The 18,172-nt window shown below is 36.4% G+C and overlaps 1 protein-coding gene across 1 annotated transcript in view; it reads right to left on the reverse strand.

Moving 5' to 3' along the window:
* Nucleotides 1-3,326: 3,326 nt before the first annotated feature.
* LOC148944338 (ATP-dependent RNA helicase DDX24) overlaps nucleotides 3,327-18,172 on the reverse strand; it is a 42,735-nt gene continuing 27,889 nt past the window's right edge. The window contains exons 8-13 of the mRNA XM_089100805.1: nucleotides 13,639-13,848; nucleotides 11,690-11,836; nucleotides 9,522-9,639; nucleotides 8,451-8,628; nucleotides 7,010-7,161; nucleotides 3,327-3,458 (exon numbers count right to left, since the gene is read on the reverse strand). Coding sequence (XP_088956931.1) covers nucleotides 3,346-3,458; nucleotides 7,010-7,161; nucleotides 8,451-8,628; nucleotides 9,522-9,639; nucleotides 11,690-11,836; nucleotides 13,639-13,848 — 918 coding nt within the window. The 3' untranslated portion in view covers nucleotides 3,327-3,345. The remainder of the gene's footprint in view (nucleotides 3,459-7,009; nucleotides 7,162-8,450; nucleotides 8,629-9,521; nucleotides 9,640-11,689; nucleotides 11,837-13,638; nucleotides 13,849-18,172) is intronic.

An 18,172-nucleotide genomic window follows, 5' to 3' on the forward strand; every position in this document is an offset into this window, starting at 1 on the left:
ATGGGTAAATAAAAGAATAATAAAGGGTGACAAGGATATCGAGAGGAAGGAAATAATTTACACGATTAATCATACTTATCAGTCGCAAGATTATGGCTCTGATGTAAGAAACATGTGCTGCAAATGATAGGGAGGAATCTATGTGGACACCAAGAAATTTGGCAACTTCGACCTGCGGGAGGAGATTGGTGAAATATTCTAGGCCAAGTGCTTGCTGAGCTTCATTTTTTTTGTAAGGGGTTCAAAATAATACAACCTGACTTTTCTTGCTGTTAATGGTCATGCAGTTAACGAGACACCACTCCTGTACTCCATTCAGAAGGATTTGAGTAGAGGTGACGACAGATGGTAAATTAGGGCCGGTTTTAATTTATTGGTAACTGAAGGATAAGTGTTCCCCCTAACAGATCCGCAGTATGAGATATATGGGTAAATAAAATCGGGAGGAAGAAAATAATTCACACGATTAATCATACTTACCTGTCGCAAGATTATGGCTCTGATGTAGGAAATATGTGTTGCAAATGATAGGGAGGAATCTAGTGGACACCAAGAAACTTGGCAACTTCGACCGGCGGGAGGAGATTGGCGAAATATTTTAGGCCAAGTACTTGCTGAGCCTCATTTTTTTTTTTTTGTAAGGGGTTCAAAATAATACAACCTGACTTTTCTTCCTGTTAATGGTCATGCAGTTAACGAGACACCACTCCTGTACTCTATTCAGAAGGATTTGAGTAGAGGTGACGACGGATGGTAAATTAGGGCCGGTGATGAAAAAGTTACTATCTTCAGCAAAAAGTACTGGGTGTACTGATGGACCCAGGTCTGTGATTAAATCATTAATATAAAGGAGAAAAAGTATTGGACCAAGAACAGAGCCCTACGGGACGCCCCTCCGGACAGGTAGGGGATGCAAAGTCATGCCGCCCAGACTCACATTCTGTACTCTACAAGAGAGATAAGAGCCGAACAATGAGAAAGGAACTTCGCGAATCCCTAAGTTGTTGAGTTCTCTTAATAAAACACTGTGATCAACCATGTCAAAGGCCTTAAAAAAAATCCAGAAATAAGCCCAATACAGTATTTTTAAGGTCAAGTCGGGAACGTTTTCACTTCAATGTTTTTGTCTGCTATACCATGTAAGGATAAGACCTTCACTAAGTTGCTCTTCTATCAGCTGAATAGAACACCTGCTCATAATCCATACAACTGAAGACTAAAGGTGTTTGATGACTCAGGCGCTTCTCAATTATTAAACATACTTTTTTGTTTTCCTCTATATGTTTTCCTGAAGCTCTGTCCCGGTTTAGCACATTTTCAAAATGTTCTGTCAATCTCTCTTTAGCTCTTTCCTTATTACTAACTGTGGAACCATTTCTATCTTTAACTGGGACAAGACCAGATTTACTACTGCCTCTCAATTTATTAACAAGCCAATACAATATTTAAGTATTATACCGTCTGGCTTCGTCTTCCAGATCCTCGACAATTTTATCCATGATCTCTACTTCACACCTCCTTAGTACATATTTTAATACTTTATCAACTTTTTCTACATTCCTCTTATTTTCATATGATGTATTGCTCAGATAGTTCTTTTAAAAGCCCCTTCTCCTCTCTATACAACATAATGCCTTTTCACCAATATTCTTAGCTGTGTTCCTAACCTGCTTTCCTACGACACCATCAGCAACTTCACAAATTATTTTCCTAAAATTATTCCATCAATCTTCAACATTGTCGAATTTTAAACTCTCCAGTATAGTATTCAACTGTTCCTGGGACGTTTCTCTCAAATTCTCCTCCTGGAATTTAACAACAACATAACTCCCCAGAAGGTAATTACCCTTCATCGGAAGGGAAATTTTAGCTTTAAACTAACCCTAGACACTACTAGATGGTGTTCTTTAGTTTTAATATCAATAACAACACACTTATATACCGTAGTTTTATTGATCCTGCCAGTCTTTGGTTTACAATAACATAATCAAAAATGTAAGCGCTCGTACCGCCACGTGAATATCGGGTTAATTATGGGCCACATTTGATGACCAAATATTTCTTTGGTTATAAGTAGAATGTTATACCTACAGAATTGCAGCAGTCAGTGGCCATTACTGTTTTTTTTTCCTACACCAAATTTACCGAGGCTAGGATACCATCTAGCCATATTTCTACAGAACTGGGCGTTAAAATCTCCTAATAAAACACCATATTTCTACCCCGGACCAGAAGCGCATCCAGGATTTTTGTTCGGGGGGGGGGGGGGGTTACTAATTTTTTTAAGGGCGGGGGAGGGTTACATAAAAAACCTCAAAAGACGCAAACGCAAACGCAAATTTGTTTATGTCCATTTTTGTTACGTTTTTACAAGTCAAACAAACATTTCAGGGGGGGGGGATCAAACCGGGTAACCCCCCCTGGATATGGCCTTGCCCCGGACCCTTTCTATTTGCTCCAGAAAATGTAAGTAAAATTCACCTGAGTCACTACTATCTCCGTCAGTTGGTTCTACATCTGGTATACTACTATCGCTGATACACTGCACTTTTTAGTTATAAAATAAGCGATTAATATTCTATTATTAATACCTTTCCAGCTTAGACAAGACTTAGCAGCTTCCTTATTCATCATGAGCCCTACTCAGATCTGGACCTTATACACCCTACCACACTTGTTCTTCTATAAAGAATCCTCCTAAAATGGTGTTCTGCGTAACCATACAACATAACCCATTACTGGGAGACGGTTTGTAACTCACGGTACGTGTGCACACCCCGCTTGGCCCTGCTAAGTCTACATTTTTACCTTGGTTTAGAAAAGAATATTTAAGTCGTTTTTTTTGTCTCCATAAAGATCTAGATTTTGGCTTACTATTTATATGTTAGACAAAATTCTGTAACAATTTTAGTAATAGTTAAACTATAATAATTTGGATGGATGGGGACGGGGGAAAATATTCAAAGATATGGGTTGAAAATCTGCATAATCTTTGAGGTTCTATGGAGCTGACGAAATTCTAACCGCAATCAAATTACAACCTTCAGTATAGACAAATATTAATCAACTACCCCCTCCACGTGCCCACCTCAAAGTTTCACCTCAATTCCCTTATCTTTGATGGGTAGCTTCAAACTTAATAAACATTATGCAATTGAAACCACTATAAAAAGGTGCTTCACGCACCATAAACCACCTGTTTTGATATATTCAAAGAATATATTCTTATAAAATCAATTTTTATCAAAATTACGTCTATAGAGTTTCGTGTTCATACTAAGTTTTTTTTTGTAAGTTATACACAATAAATTCAAAGACTGAAAAACTTACGAAGTAAATATAAATTTATTCTTCTAAATTATCAGAGTTCTTTTTAGGTTTTCTTTTATTCTTCTTCTTCTGTATTTTTTTGCTCTGTTGACGAATTCCTCGAAGAGCACCCTTTCCGGTATCAACTTCTGAAAAATAAATAAACATAAAATAAAATTTCTACCAAGCTTTATAGCCTTAATATATGTTAAGCACTTTTGAATCAAACATACGAATATTGTCGCTAAATATAGCTCTGAAACCACTGTCTCCATGTCTCACTCTTTCTCTGTCCCAACATACGCACTCATCTTCATCCTATAAAGCTTGGAAAATTAGAATAAAACAGTTCGTGGTAACGAACTGTAAGTAAGGAGCGACCCGGCTCAATGGTAACCGAAACTGTAGAAAACGGAATTTTGATACCAATAGATAAATCAAAGCAATCAGATTTTAATGCTGATTTCAAATATACAAGTTTCATCAAGTTTAGTCCTACCTATCACAAGTTACGCGCCTGAGAAAATTTGGCTGATTTTCGAAAAAAGGGGGAAAGACCCCCCTAAAAGCTATAAAACCTTAATGAAAATCACACCATCATATTCAGCGTATCAGAGAACCCGACTGCGGAGGTTTCAAGCTGATATCTACAAAAATGTGGAATTTTGCAATTTTTTGCCAGAAGAAAGATCACGGATGCGTGTTTATTTGTTTGTTTTTTTCCCCAGGGATGATCGTATCGACCCAGTGGTCCTAGAATAACGTAGGGGGGTACACCAGAACGGAAACTGGAAGTTCTAGTGCTGATCATAAGCAACCAAAAAATGAAGGGCAGCTAGGCCCCATCCCAGGCTCATTTCTTCACAATGTCATACGATAAAAACTTCAAGATAGCCATTTTGTTCAGTATAGTCGAAAATGTGTTAACTATGTCTTTTAGGATGACTTAATCCCCTGAAGTCCCCGGGGGGAGGGCTGAAAGTTGTGAACTTTACCCAATGTTAACATATAGTATTGGTTATTGGGAAGTATACAGACGTTTTCAGAGCGAGATTTTTTCTGGTAGTGGGGGGGGGGGGTCGGGGGTTATGGGGGAGGATCTTACCACGAAGGAAGTTTTCATGGGAGAAGCGACATTGCTATGAAGGGGGCGCCGGATTTCCCAGCATTATTTAAATAAAGATCAGAAATTATATATTAAAAAAAAACAAGTTTTTTAACTTAAAGTAAGGAGCAACATCAAAACTTAAAACGACAGAAAACATTACGTATATGATTGGGTTCATCCCCTAGTCAATACTTCGCTCTTTAAGCCAAACATTATTTAGTACTTTGAAAAGAGCTATTGATTCTAATTAACGGCATTTGTGATTAAGAGGGTTATTTTTAAAGAATTTGAACAAAATTCGAACTTTAGCTTAAAGAGCAAGGTGTTGACTAGGGGCGAACCCTCTAATATACGTATTAAAAATACATGAATATAGAGGTTCGTTACGCAAGTTAATTCGTAAGTTACGTATATTTATTACTAATAAAAACGTTCGTAAATAAAATTAAACAGGTTTCGAGAAAGCCATTTAACCAAATAAAAGTAAAATTAATATTCAATTTTTTTTTAATTATTCATGTAAGGTGAGCCAATATCAAAACCTGCATTAATTCAAAAACGTTCAAAAATTAAATTAGAAAAAAACAAGTTTTTTTAACTGAAAGTAAGGAACAACGTTAAAACCTAAAAAGGAACAGAAATTATTCCGTATATGAAAGGGGCTCTCCCCTCCTCAGCGCCTCGGTCTTTACGCTAAAGTTTGACCTTTTCACGACTCTATTATTTTTAAAACAATGAAAAACTTTAGCGTAAAGAGCGAGGCGCTGAGGAGGCGAAAGTCCCTTTCATATACAGAATAATTTCTATTCGTTTTAAGTTTTAACGTCGGTATTTACTTTCAGTTAAAAAAACTTTTTTTTTTTTATTTACTTAAATTTAAGTGCCACTGTACGTTTAATTTTAAATTCGTTAAAGGACTCCAAATAAAGTTGAGCAAAATAGGCTTTTTTCCCAAAAATATTTTTTTTTGCAAAATTGTTTATTGGTTATCTTTTCTTTTTTTCTTGTAATTCTCTGTGTAGTGTGTTACACGAAGAATATTTTAGAAATAACAAAGGAGAAGGGCCTACGTGTTGATTTTTTTTTTTTTTTGATAATTTTTATGATGTTTTCAGATCTTCTTTTTGTTTGTTTGAATTTAGTATTTAGGCTTTACCTTCCACGAGCTGATTTGCCTCAAGTCAATAAACCTTCCCAGAACAGTTCTGCATCACAAACTGGGGGACCAAGGAAGGCATTTGGCCTTTCTGGCCCTTTCCTATCTTTACAGCATGAAAAAACCTGCGTAGACATGTCTGAACTTTGAGAAAAAAAAATTATATTTCGGATAATTTTTTTTGTTTTCTTGTTTTTATTTTCTTTACTTTTCTTGGACTGTAGGCTTTGGCAAGGCGATTACTAGATTTGAGCCAGCCAGACTTTAAGCCAAGCATGAAATTTTTTTTCTTTTTTTTAGGATAAAATCCATTTTATAGAATTCATCAAGCTTTACAAGAAGGGAAGAAACGGATGTAGAAGCTTAAAACCCCCCGCCAGCTGTAGATTAGTTCCTGGAAATTTCAATCACCTAGCCAAAAAAACCGTTTCTAAGTTTGTGAGGAGTAGAGTTCCGATGGAGGAAGGGGGGATGTAAAAGCTTAAAAAAATCTCGCTGATCCCTAATCCAGGCTGTAGGTCCTTATTCCTGAAACTTTTATCCACGTAGCACATCATTATTCACCCTAACTTTGCAGCATTGCCCCTTTAGTTGACACTCATGATAATTATTCTTTCATATTTCAATCTTTGTTCCGTGCTTTCAATATTAATTTTCATGCACAAAGTTTCATTTGTTTTTCTTGAAATTTTATTTTTTTGACTTTACAGATTTCAAACGTTACGTCAAGAGTCGTCAAGAAAAGGAGGGAAAAAAGTATAGAAAGGGAGGGAAATTTTCCCTCCAAGAAAAGGAGGGAAAAAGTAAAGAAAAAAGAATGTGAATCCGCCGTAATACGCTGCCGAAAAAATCGTATAGAAAGCTTTTAAATAATGCAACCAATAATAATATTTTAAGCTAGAGTTAGGTAGACGTGGCAGCTCATACTCTGACAGCTTCTTTTCTTCCTTAGTTCCCTTGAACACTAGGTAGAATGCTCTAGAACGGGTTTTTTATGAAAAAAAAGTATAATTAAGAGTCCGACTATTTCAATAGTAGAAAAAAAAAACTAAATGAGACTTTAGCCTTACATGACTGCCCAAAACCAAGGAAGAACAAATGAAGGACCCGTTTTCTCTTATCGAAAGTAAACCGCTTACTTTTTTCTTTTTCAACGATAGTAAAAAGCTGAAGTTTTCACTTTCAGAAAGTAAAAATTAAAAATCAAAACTGGTTTACCACAGTTTATTCATTTTCTTAAAAACAAATTAAAATGATATCACTAAATCACTTTCATAAAATCTCTAAGGAAAACAGTCAAAAAACAAAACTGAGAATTGACATACATCAGACAAAGTTCATTGGAAGGGGGATACAAACTTTAACGGAATGTTACAAACACTTTTTTTGGAAAATAGTGATGTTGTGTGGTATCTTCTAAAGTAAAAATCAAATACCTTTAATTTTTAGGCTATTCTGTTGAGTTGAATCTGGCAAAATAACTGCCATTCCCAGTGGCACCAGCTTCTGCCTTATAAGGGTGTCCAATTGTATCTTTTTTGCTTTCAGTACTTTAGACAAATCAATCACATTATCTTCTGGATTTTGCCTGCAAGAATATAAACAAGCTATAGCCTTGCGAAAACATAGATCGAACGAAATATCAGCATTTAAAACAATACTTATAAAGACTTAAATACCAAGAGACATAAAAGTATCCAAGCACTAAAAAATTACTTTAATTAAAAAAAGTATTAGCTGCAAATTCCCTCGGACGTTCCTCGTTAAATCTTAATTTTTGAAAAGAAAATAAAATTAACCCGTAGAAAACTACGATTATTTCGTAGGGATACACCCGGGTTGAAAATCCAAAACTTGAACTCTCAAGACATACCTACAACAGGCTGCTTTAAAATTTATGACCGTCTCTTCTACCTCTGTTCTTTCTCAGAGGACAACCCCCCGACCAATAAACCGGTCGCCGGGATCTAGAAGTGAATCCCTTCAAACTCCAGAAGCTGGAGCGAGCTTTCAGACAAAAACATTCACAACCTGTAATTATAGAGTAGAAAAAACAACCAGTCATAGAGGCACTAAGATCCGTTCTTTAAGAAGAGGTGAGAACAAAAGATACTTTAGGGGGTGGGAGACATTTTGAAACAGTAAGTTTTCAGAATCCATTTGAAATATATTGAGCAAGAACATGGGTTAGGGGAAGGGGAGGGCTTTCGGACCAACCCCGAGGATGGGGATCTCCCAATGAGGAGGCTGGTATTTTATTTGTTAGTTCAGACTAAATGAATAACAATAGTTTTATTATATAACTGCACCAAAAGAAAAATTATAATCAAAGCAGGAAATGGATCCAAAAATCGATAGCGATACAATGTTAAGGTCATTGTGATGAAATTTCTTTGAACTGCTGAAAGTTAGTTAGACTAGCTTCAGTTTAAACTTGTAAGCTGCCACGCATAAAAAAAAAGCAATTCCACAGCACAGATGAAAATAGCGACTAAGACCACACTGCCTTTCCATAACAAACAACAAAAGTACGAAGAACAATAGGGAAATCTTTTTGCAAGATAGTGGAGATAATTTGAATGAATATTTCGGCCCTATGTCCAAGAGCCGTCCTCAGCAAGACAAAAATATATGAAAGAAAAAAGACAACAACATGCGACCAATAAAACCAAAAATTAAAAATTTTTCAAAGCAGTCCTAGCATCCTTACTTCACCGAAGTTCAACCAGGACCAGCGAAGTCGCTGAATTGTAAAATCAGCGTCTTCTCGACAAGACTCAAAGACCAATGAAACACAGTGAATTAAAAATACAAACCAATAATACTTTTTAGACTCTTTTTTCCGAAGAGTATAAAAACTAAATACATTCCACTTACCTATGTTCATCGCCTATGATAAGGTCAGCCTCGGTAGCCATCTTATTAAACCAGTTCTTCTCAGATTGTCTTTTCCGGTCTTGATGCAGTAGTTTCTCATAGTCTCTGGCAGCTTTCACTATCTTTTTGATTTCAGGGAGTATACCACCATCAACTGGAAATTCGGGAAGGTCTTTACCTGCAAGATAGAGTTTCTACATATTACTTTGTGTGATGCAAGTTTTAATCTGCATGCAAACTAAAAATTTCAATTTTTTTTGAGAAATTCAAATTTTCAATTCAAAATTTCTCAGTAAATTTGTTTTTTTTTAACAAATAAAATAAATAAGTAAAAGATGACCATTCCAGACAACAACTACAACTGCTACTGCTACAAACTTGCTCAAACATTCAGTTGCAATCGAGCACCAGATCAGTATAGTTCAAAGACTTGCTGCCGCCTTCTCCAAGGATCGACCTTGTGTGCTGCGTTGTCTTTCCCTCCTTCAAAAACCCGGTGGGGTCTAACACCATACATCATGTGATAAGCGTGCTTTATTCATGCGGAACGTGTGCCCCTTGTACCTGAATCTCTTTATTCTGACCTCGTTAGTGACCAGTAATCACTCGGTATCTGTTCTTATCTGGGCATTTGTCAATCTGTCGGTCCAGTGGATCGGAAAGATTCCACTTGAGCAATTGGTTTCGAGGTTGAATAATCATTTCTACACGTTTTTTGAAAGGGTCTATGCCTCGCATCCATACATAAGTAAAGAGAGTGCATTGCTCCTAAATAGTCTAAAATTAGTCAGATCATATTCCAATAGTCTGAAAATAAAATAATCTTATTTATAAGCTTCCGAGACATTAAGCTCTATGCCGGAAATATCTCGATAATATTTTAAAGAGACTCATGGTATGTCATGGGTAAATGGGCTAACTTGAACGACAGAAAAAAAAGAACAGCCTCTAGGAATTATAAAGGACTTATTCCCTTTTAACCAAAAAGAGGACATACTTTTAACTAAGTGCATAAACTTAGATTTTGAATAGAAATAGGCTTTACAATATCTATGGAAAAAAATTACTTACTTCTATTGAGCGTCTTACATACTTTCTTATACAGTTGATGTTCAGCAGGCTCAATGAGAACTACACTAATACCCTGTTTTGAAGCCCTTGCTGTGCGTCCACTTCTATGAATATAAGCCTGAAAGAAAAAGCTGATTGTAAAAAAATAAAGATCTTAATAAATTAAACAACATTCACACAGATTAGACTTTTCTAATCTATAGGGTATATAGGTTGCTCTAACCGAGACGCTACCAGAAACATTACGTATCAAACCAATTGAGTGTTACACTATTTGACGAGACTCAAATAGTTTGACAATGAAAATTGAATGTAATAGACCAAACGAGCACCATTAAAATAAAAAAGAGCGTATTAGCAGAAAATACCCGATACGTCAACTGAAAAGAGGACAACACTTTTCAACTTACGTATACGATCAACAGTAAGAGCTAATTTGGGTGGCATGCCTTTTAAAGATTAGAAGTTTACAGATATACACCCCAAAATACCTAACAGCCTAATTTCTTGGAATACTAAAGTGAAAAATCAACGATATGTAGCTCTATTCTACCTACAAAATTAGTAAGTGTCTGAAACTAATCAGACATCTACGCAATGCAACGGGTACCTGAGGTGCAAAGGCAACATATTCCCAAATACATTTTTTTGTTTCTCACCAGTGTTACCAGATCGTTTCATTTGGGCGCTTTTCTGAGATTGTTGAATGTCGAACGTTTCAAATCGGCAAACTGCACCGTACTGGCACATTAAAAGGAAAATTGGCCGAAATTGGACCCATTTTACCAGTTACACGTATAATGACATCCAGGAGTCATCTGAAGTGAACGGGAATGAATACGACAGTCTCCAGGGAACTTTGAGAGCAATACTGAAGAAGAGTTTACTGCCTTCTAAAATCGAACTTTCTAAAATCTATATTTTCAATAATAAGAGGGAGTATTCGGTTATTTTCTTGTACACCAGAAGCTTTCGTTAAAAAACGACGAATATAAACTACCTTTTTAGGTAGTTTATTATTTATTCCTTTTTTTTTTGTCCTACGACTTGAATACTGAGTTGAAATATTATAGATTTTTTTAGGAGGAGGAGGGGGTAAGGGGATTTATGACTGTGTTTGGGCAAAGGGGCCGAAGATTTTCCCCAGTTCTAACAAAAGAGGATATGCAACAAGTTTTTTTTTGTTTACCTACTGTGACAGGATCTTTGGCTAAAGGATATTTTTTAGGTAGGCTGTAAATAACCAACTATAAAAGTTGACAAGCAGTCAATTTGCAGCAAGCAAATCACAAACTTCACTTAGGCCACTTTTATGTGCTTCCAACAGCTGATTTTGCAGTAATAGTAAACCACAATCTATAAATAAGGATAACATTTTCTCTAAGCCAACTTAGGTCAAGTGGAATGAGCAGATGCAGTAAAATTGAGAGCTTGGGCAAACGAAATTAACCAAAAAAGGAAAAATAGTCGGTTTCCAGAGTTTTGCTTGTGTTCTTCGATGGATTGTGATTCACCGAAAGTACAGAATCAACCAATTAAGCATTGAACTTGACTGGAACCAAAACTGAAAAACCTGTTTCAAGCAGTTTGTGGCAACAAACTGTAAGTAAAGAGCGAAAAGTCCTATAGTAACCAAAATCTTAAAAAAGGAAAGTAGGAAACAATATATGCACAAAAATAATCTATATTTTATATTTTATCCTAATTATGAAAACGTAAATTCTATTAAGTTTAATTGTAAACCATCAAAACTTATTAGCATACATGTAAATATACATAATTTTAGAAGGGGAGGGGACACCATCCAAAGGTGATCTAATTTGAAAAAATAAAAACCCAATGATTCAAAAAAATATTAGCAAAGCGCTAGCAACACGCTAGCTATTATAGGGTTTAAGACGACACTTCCTCACTTATATTTGTGGTAATAGCTGTTCGATTCAAGAATGACTTCATTATTTATTCTAATTTCTGTTCATTTAAGTTTATATCTTTTTTTTTACTTTTCCCTTTTTATCAAAACATTTTTTTTGGAATTAATCAGAGATAAAAGAACTGAAAAGATGTATAAAACTAGCATCCCTTACAAATCAGTTATTCGCTGGCAAGTTGATGAGTAAGTCCCCCTTTGAAGATCCCAGCTTTAATGTCATAGGTTAATTACTTACTTCAGATGTCCTTGGAACTTGATAGTGTATAACGTGTTGTACATTCGGTATATCCAGACCTCGCGCGGCTACATCTGTTGCAACCAGTAGGCCCTTTTCATCAGAAGAGAAACGTTCTAAGTTTTTCAATCTCTGTTTTTGATGCATCTAAAAAACAGAATCAGATAAAAGAAGTCGTTTTACATTGCCCAGTATAAACAATTCAGGTTTTGAAGCAAGATGCTGCAAAAAAGCAAGCAATTCGTCGAACAATTAGGTCATAACTCACAGATATCAGCTGGATCAGATACAAACCCTTTTGTAGAAGCGCTTGAGGATGGACGGGAAGACATATTTAAATTAACAGGGTATTTCAGCATGAAAGTATAGAGCAGGGTTGGGTCTTGGCCCTGTGTCCCTAGAGAGTCTTAGATTTTTTGTTTTCATCACACTCCGACATTAGGAATAGATTCAGTAAATTCAACGGATTTAACTTTACTAGCAGTTAGGTTTTTTTGGCCTTTCATTTCGATTCTGACATAACAACGACTATACATTAACATTCTACAAAGCAAAGCTTGAGCAAGAAGCAAATAGCCATTGTCTTTTTCTCTGTCAGACAATGGCAAATAGCCAGTCTTTTTCTCTGTCATTGTCTTTTTCTCTGTCAAAAACAATGGCAAATAGCCATTGTCTTTCTCTCTGTCAAAAACAATGGCAAACAGCCATTGTCTTTTTCTCTGTCAAACAATGGCAAATAGCCATTGTTTTTTTCTCTGTCACTGTCTTTTTCTCTGCAAAAAAAACAATGGCAAATAGTCATTGTCTTTTTCTCTGTCAAAAACAATGGCAAATAGCCATTGTCTTTAAATGACTGATAGGACCATAATATTTGTCTCCCTGGTCACAAATCCAGGCCTTATATGTTGTGCTTTTGAACCATCTCCAGTAATCAAGTCTACTAACATGAGTGTCAACAAAACAAAAATCAAATGCTAGCCCTCTATGTTTTAGCTGTATCATGATCACATGTTATGTTACCAAATATATTGCATCATTAACGAACACGATTCTATAAATAGCAGACAATCTCTTAGATTCTATGATGAAAACGATTTCAGAAAAGTTAAAACACGATAATGTATCATTCTGGCTTATTAGCCTAAGAATAATGACGTCTGATTTGACAAGCAGTAACATCAAATATAAAGAGCAACTATTACTTTTTTCTTTCCTAAAGGGACAATGTGACACCCGCTGTACATCTAACTTTGCTAAATGGCAAAACTTTGAACCTAAGTTGTAGCATTTTCCAAGAATTACGTGATCCGTAACAAGAGAAACATTAGTTCCCATTAAACGAAAATTCCTTTTACAAAACCGTTACATAGGCTGCAGTCGGGGTGCTTACAATGAAGAGAAACCAAATCGTTCTTCAACCCAGTACGGAACAAAATATTTTCCAAATGGCAATACCATGTTCAATACTTACCCCATATAAATGGTCCAAAAAGAGTATTTTTTGGTATTTTCTCAAAAATATTCCATTCACTCATTCACTTGAGCCTTGATTCAATCACAATTATCAGTTTATGTTTCATGACACTAAGGATTACGCCATAGCATGTACATACGATTACAATATGGCTATCCCCGATTGGCAGTAGGGTATTATGAAAATCATAAGTTACACTATTCTCAATGACCAAACATTATAAATAAGACCATATTACTGGAAGACAGTCAAGACTCTGAAAATGCACTGTTTTTGTGAACTGTTCAACAGAGCGGGAAACTTTACAAAAAAAAATGAAGATATAAGATTTCAATTGTCGTGCACCTATATTAATCTTATTTTTTTGCACAAATACTCCAGGTTCGTCAAAATTAGAAGCATAAAAACGTATATTGACATAATTTGTACTGACAAGTACATTGACATAATTTAAAAAACAGTCATCAGAACATACCTGAGCATGTAACGGCAAGGGTATACAATGAAGCACATCAAGTATGGACGCAAGACGCCGAACACAGTCAATACTGTTGCAAAACACAAGAGTTCTCCCTGGGTGCTCCCTCAGTATGTAATACAAATAAAAATCCTTTTCTTCAACTGAGCATGGTATTTGAGCTTCGGTTAAGGTATCTGCCGTTAGCGATTTATTCGTAATATCTACCTAAGTTACAAAAACCAATATAAGCAAAATAAGAATAAAACACTTAAAATGTCTGCAAAATAACAGTCTTACAAATAGAAAAGAAAAACAACTAAACTTTAGACGTTCAAAAAAAAAAAAGAAATAAAAAGACCCTTAATAGATTTTTATGAAAGATTCCACAATCATGCTCACATTCAGTTAAAAAGGTAAATAAAACACAAGACAATATATTTTAAAAGGTAGCGGAAAAATCGGCAGAATCAGAATGAGCTTAGATCTATGACGATAAGCAAATGCATCATATTCATAGGGCCTTCTAAGACACTAGTATTTATTAAGGCTCATTTTTGAGATTTAACTATTTGTTTTCAAATCCAAAGATCCCAATAGAAGACAAAAAGTGGCCTGGAAAAAATCTCTCTTGATCTATGAAAGGCGCACGCCATAAGGTATAGTTTGGTATAAACCAGATCATGGGCACCCATAGGAGGGAGACAGATGGGGCTCCAGTCCCCCCCCCTGGATGAATGATACTGCCTTATATTTTTTTATTTTTTTTTTGAGATTTATGTTATACAGCGTTGGGAGTGCAAATTAAACCAGTTAAGCCCCCCCCCCCCCCTAAAATTCAGCCTATGGACACCCATGAAGCAGATTATTTTGTCAATTTTATCTCCAGATTTAAATAATCAAATAATAGTAAAGAAGTGAAGTAAAAAAAAGGTAAAAAGGTGGCCGTTGGAAAAAAGTCGACAATACTAACAATTCTTTTTTTTTTACAGAAACCTGAAAATGTGTTTACAGCATTAGCCTTGGTCAAATCCGAAAGAGTAACTTTCAAGATAATTGAACTATGTTTTTTCTTCCAAATCTTTATTGTGGCGGGGGGGGGGGGATCCAAGGATTTTCCTGAAAAAGCTGAAATAGACATTTTTGGCGTTTGTCACTATTTTAATAGGGATTCTACTGAATCCCTATAAAAATACTCGTTAAGTATATCTTCTTTAGTATATCTAAAGAAGTATATCCTTCTTAAATGCTCTTTAAGTATACCTTCTAAATTTTTTTATATTCTACCAATATACAATTTCCCACAATTCAGCAAGACCACTTAGAAAATTCCCAGGCGGCGGAGAGGAAACTTCCCATTAATATTTAGAATACCTCCATTTTGTAGAACGGTGGCACTCAGCCAGGTGACGGGGAACTGGTGCCGGCGAATCCATAGTTGAAACTCGAGTTTGCTCCTCCAGGGACCATAAGTGAAGGAGGAGGAGGAGGAAGAATGCCCGTGAAATATATATATTGTACAAGGTATACAGGCGCATGGACAAGTCCCATCAGTTGCGAATCTTCTTCCAGCAAAGGATTACATTGTAAGGTATAGGAGGACACCATAGTGGGAGGATTTTCACAAGGAGCACTACTGGATAAGGGTAGTAGACAAAGGGAGTGGTTTCTGCAAGTTTACACTTACGCAGTCAATGAACAAGCCAAGATATCATCTCTGTAAAAATTACGAACATAGGCTCAAAAAATCAAAGTGTGTAGCCTATTGCGTCCTGAACCTACCGACTCTTTGGATTTGATGTTAACAATGAACGATATGATGTCAAAATTATTATCCGTAAAGCGAAAACTACTACCATCTCAGGCGAAAAAAAACCCCAACGTCGGATAAGAGTTTGGTATTGACGAATAACATCATCAATGCTGGTAAACTTAACAGCTGGATTTCAGATAAAATGTATGGATTGAAAATTTAATAGGCAATGCATAAATGAGATATAGCCGGTCTGACTGAGACGCAAGTTCCTCAAACGCAGGTAGAAAATAGCTCTCTCAATGTCAGCGACCATTATTCTGGGTTGTGTTCTATCCCCCTTTACATGAATTATTCTGATGGACTTTGTCTTAAGGAGCACAGGAAAGGCAATGGGAGACTACGGAATCAAATGGGGAGGGAAAAGTATCCTGGATTTAGATTATGCTGATGATTTAAGTATCCTAGAGGAAAGTGTGAGCAAAATGAATGAACTTTTAGAGGTTTTGCGAGTTCGGGGTTCTAGAATAGGTTTGAAAATTAATGTTAAGAAGACTAAGTCACTAAGGCTAGGAATAAGTGAAGATGGATAGGTGACATTGGGTAATGAAAAGATTGATCAAGTGGGCAGCTTCACTTACCTTGTTAGTATTATTAGTAAAGACGGTGGGAGCAATGAAGATGATGAAAGTAGAATAGCCAAAGCTCAGGGTGTTTTTCACAGTTAAAAAAAGTTTGGAAGAATAGGAACACAAGTCTGCAAACCAAGATTAGAATATTAGAAGCTGCAGTGATGACAGTTAGCATGGGCGCTCCAAAAAGCGGATGAAGATTTGCTAGATGTTTTCCAGTGAAATTGCTTACGGATTGTTCTGGGTATCTGGCTGACTGACCATATTTCAAACAGTAGGCTGGACGAAAAATGTGGTTCAATACCGCTTTCTCGGGCTATAATGAAAGAAAGGTTGAGGTGGCTACGGCACGTTGTGCGGATGACAGATTGCCGAAGATTGTCCTTTTCGGCCAACCATCTAGGGCTAAACGGAAAGCAGGTCGTCCTCGTCTGGGGTGGGAGGACGTCATAAAGAAAGATTAAAGGAAATGGGAACTTCGTGGGAGGGTGTAAAGAGGGAGGCTTTGAATAAATTGGGATGGAGGAGCGTGCGTGGCTGTGTTGACCTCAGGCGGCTTGGTGCTGCGGTGAGTTGTTAGTAGTAGTACTATCAAAAATATTTCAATCGTCCAAGAACATGTTCCAGATTTTGTCCAAAGTTAAAAAAAAATATGACCAATTCGATATCAATTTACAAAGAATAATAACTTATCGTTATGAATGACTTCAACACGAATATGGGCAGCAGCCACGTTGGTCAGAAAGACGTCTTAAGCCCACATGGACATTAACATTCTTGGCGCAAAGGAAGAAAAGCTAATTAAGCTTTGCACAGAGATTGAACTTTATGCAACAAAAACTGCTTTCAAGCAAAGAGACCACCGGAAGATGATTTGAATATTCCCTCACGACAGGAAAAATATGCTTGGTTACGTCCTGATACCCATATGATGGAAGTTATATGTTTTTGATACTACGTCGCTAACAAGAAGAGACTTTGACTTGGACAACATACTTCTGATGTCCAAACTCAAGCTGAGGTTAAAGCAACTCGCCAAAAAATAATATTTCAAATGGGACTTCTCTATGACCCGTAAAAAAAGACACTTGTGCGACAAGCCTGTCTACAAGATTCCTTTAAATATCACGTACTTTTGCTGCTCTCACAACCACAGAAGAAACAAACCAATTGATCAAACGTGCCACCTTACAATTGTAGACACAGCAAATGATGCCCTCGGTAAAAAAGTCAAAAACCCTAAATCATTGATGAAATTTTCCAATTATGCAACTAGACACGCCTTTATAACAACAAATCTAACCAAGGCAGCCAAGATGCCTACAAACCAAGGATTTCTTCAAATCACAGATCCTGGCATCCAACGACAGCGATGATCTGGGACAAAAGTCACCATAGTTTCTCTGGAGCGAGGCAAAAGGCTGGAACAGTCTTTATCAATACGGAGAAAATGGATATTGCCTCAGAAGACATTGTTAGCCTCCACTAGAGTGATATCAGCCATATGCTCTACTGTAAATATTGCACAGCGTTGATGTAGGGCAGCAAATATCTTAACTAACAAAAAAAAAACTACAGAAAGAGTGTAAATTACTGACTGGCCACCAAATTAGAATCCTGACTAAGACCCTCCTATACAGAATCCAAGCAACTAATACCACCGTTGTTGAGAAATAGCAAGCTGGCTTTCAGCCAAGGAAACCAACTATTGATCCAATTTTATTCGAGTCCCAAATAATGAAACGGTTCATCTAGCTTCATTTTGATCTCCACAAACAATTTATTGATTTTTTACAGTCATTTAGCCTGATCTCGAGGACTGACTGGTTGCATGCTTTAAGACACTAAGGAGTCAGATATGAAATCAACAGAATTATTGAAAAACGTAGAAACAGTTCAAAAGCCAAATACTGGCTACGATCGACCCTGATGAAATTTCAACAGCTTCTTGGGTATTGTACAAATGCATCCTATCTCCACGTTTGTTCATTATTTCTCTGCCTACTAATTATTTCTTGATATCTGCCAAATATGGAGGAAAAATGTATAGAATGCTATTTGACAAGATCTTGTATGATGCTGATATGGATCAGCTATCTGTAACCTCATGAACTCCCATGACAGGCAGACTGTATTTCCCAGGGTACAAAGCCATTCATTATGGATA

Source organism: Artemia sp. Qi Xiang Cuo, chromosome 14 (genome assembly GCF_049724085.1).
Source record: "Artemia sp. Qi Xiang Cuo chromosome 14, ASM4972408v1, whole genome shotgun sequence".
NCBI lineage: Eukaryota > Metazoa > Arthropoda > Branchiopoda > Anostraca > Artemiidae > Artemia > Artemia sp. Qi Xiang Cuo.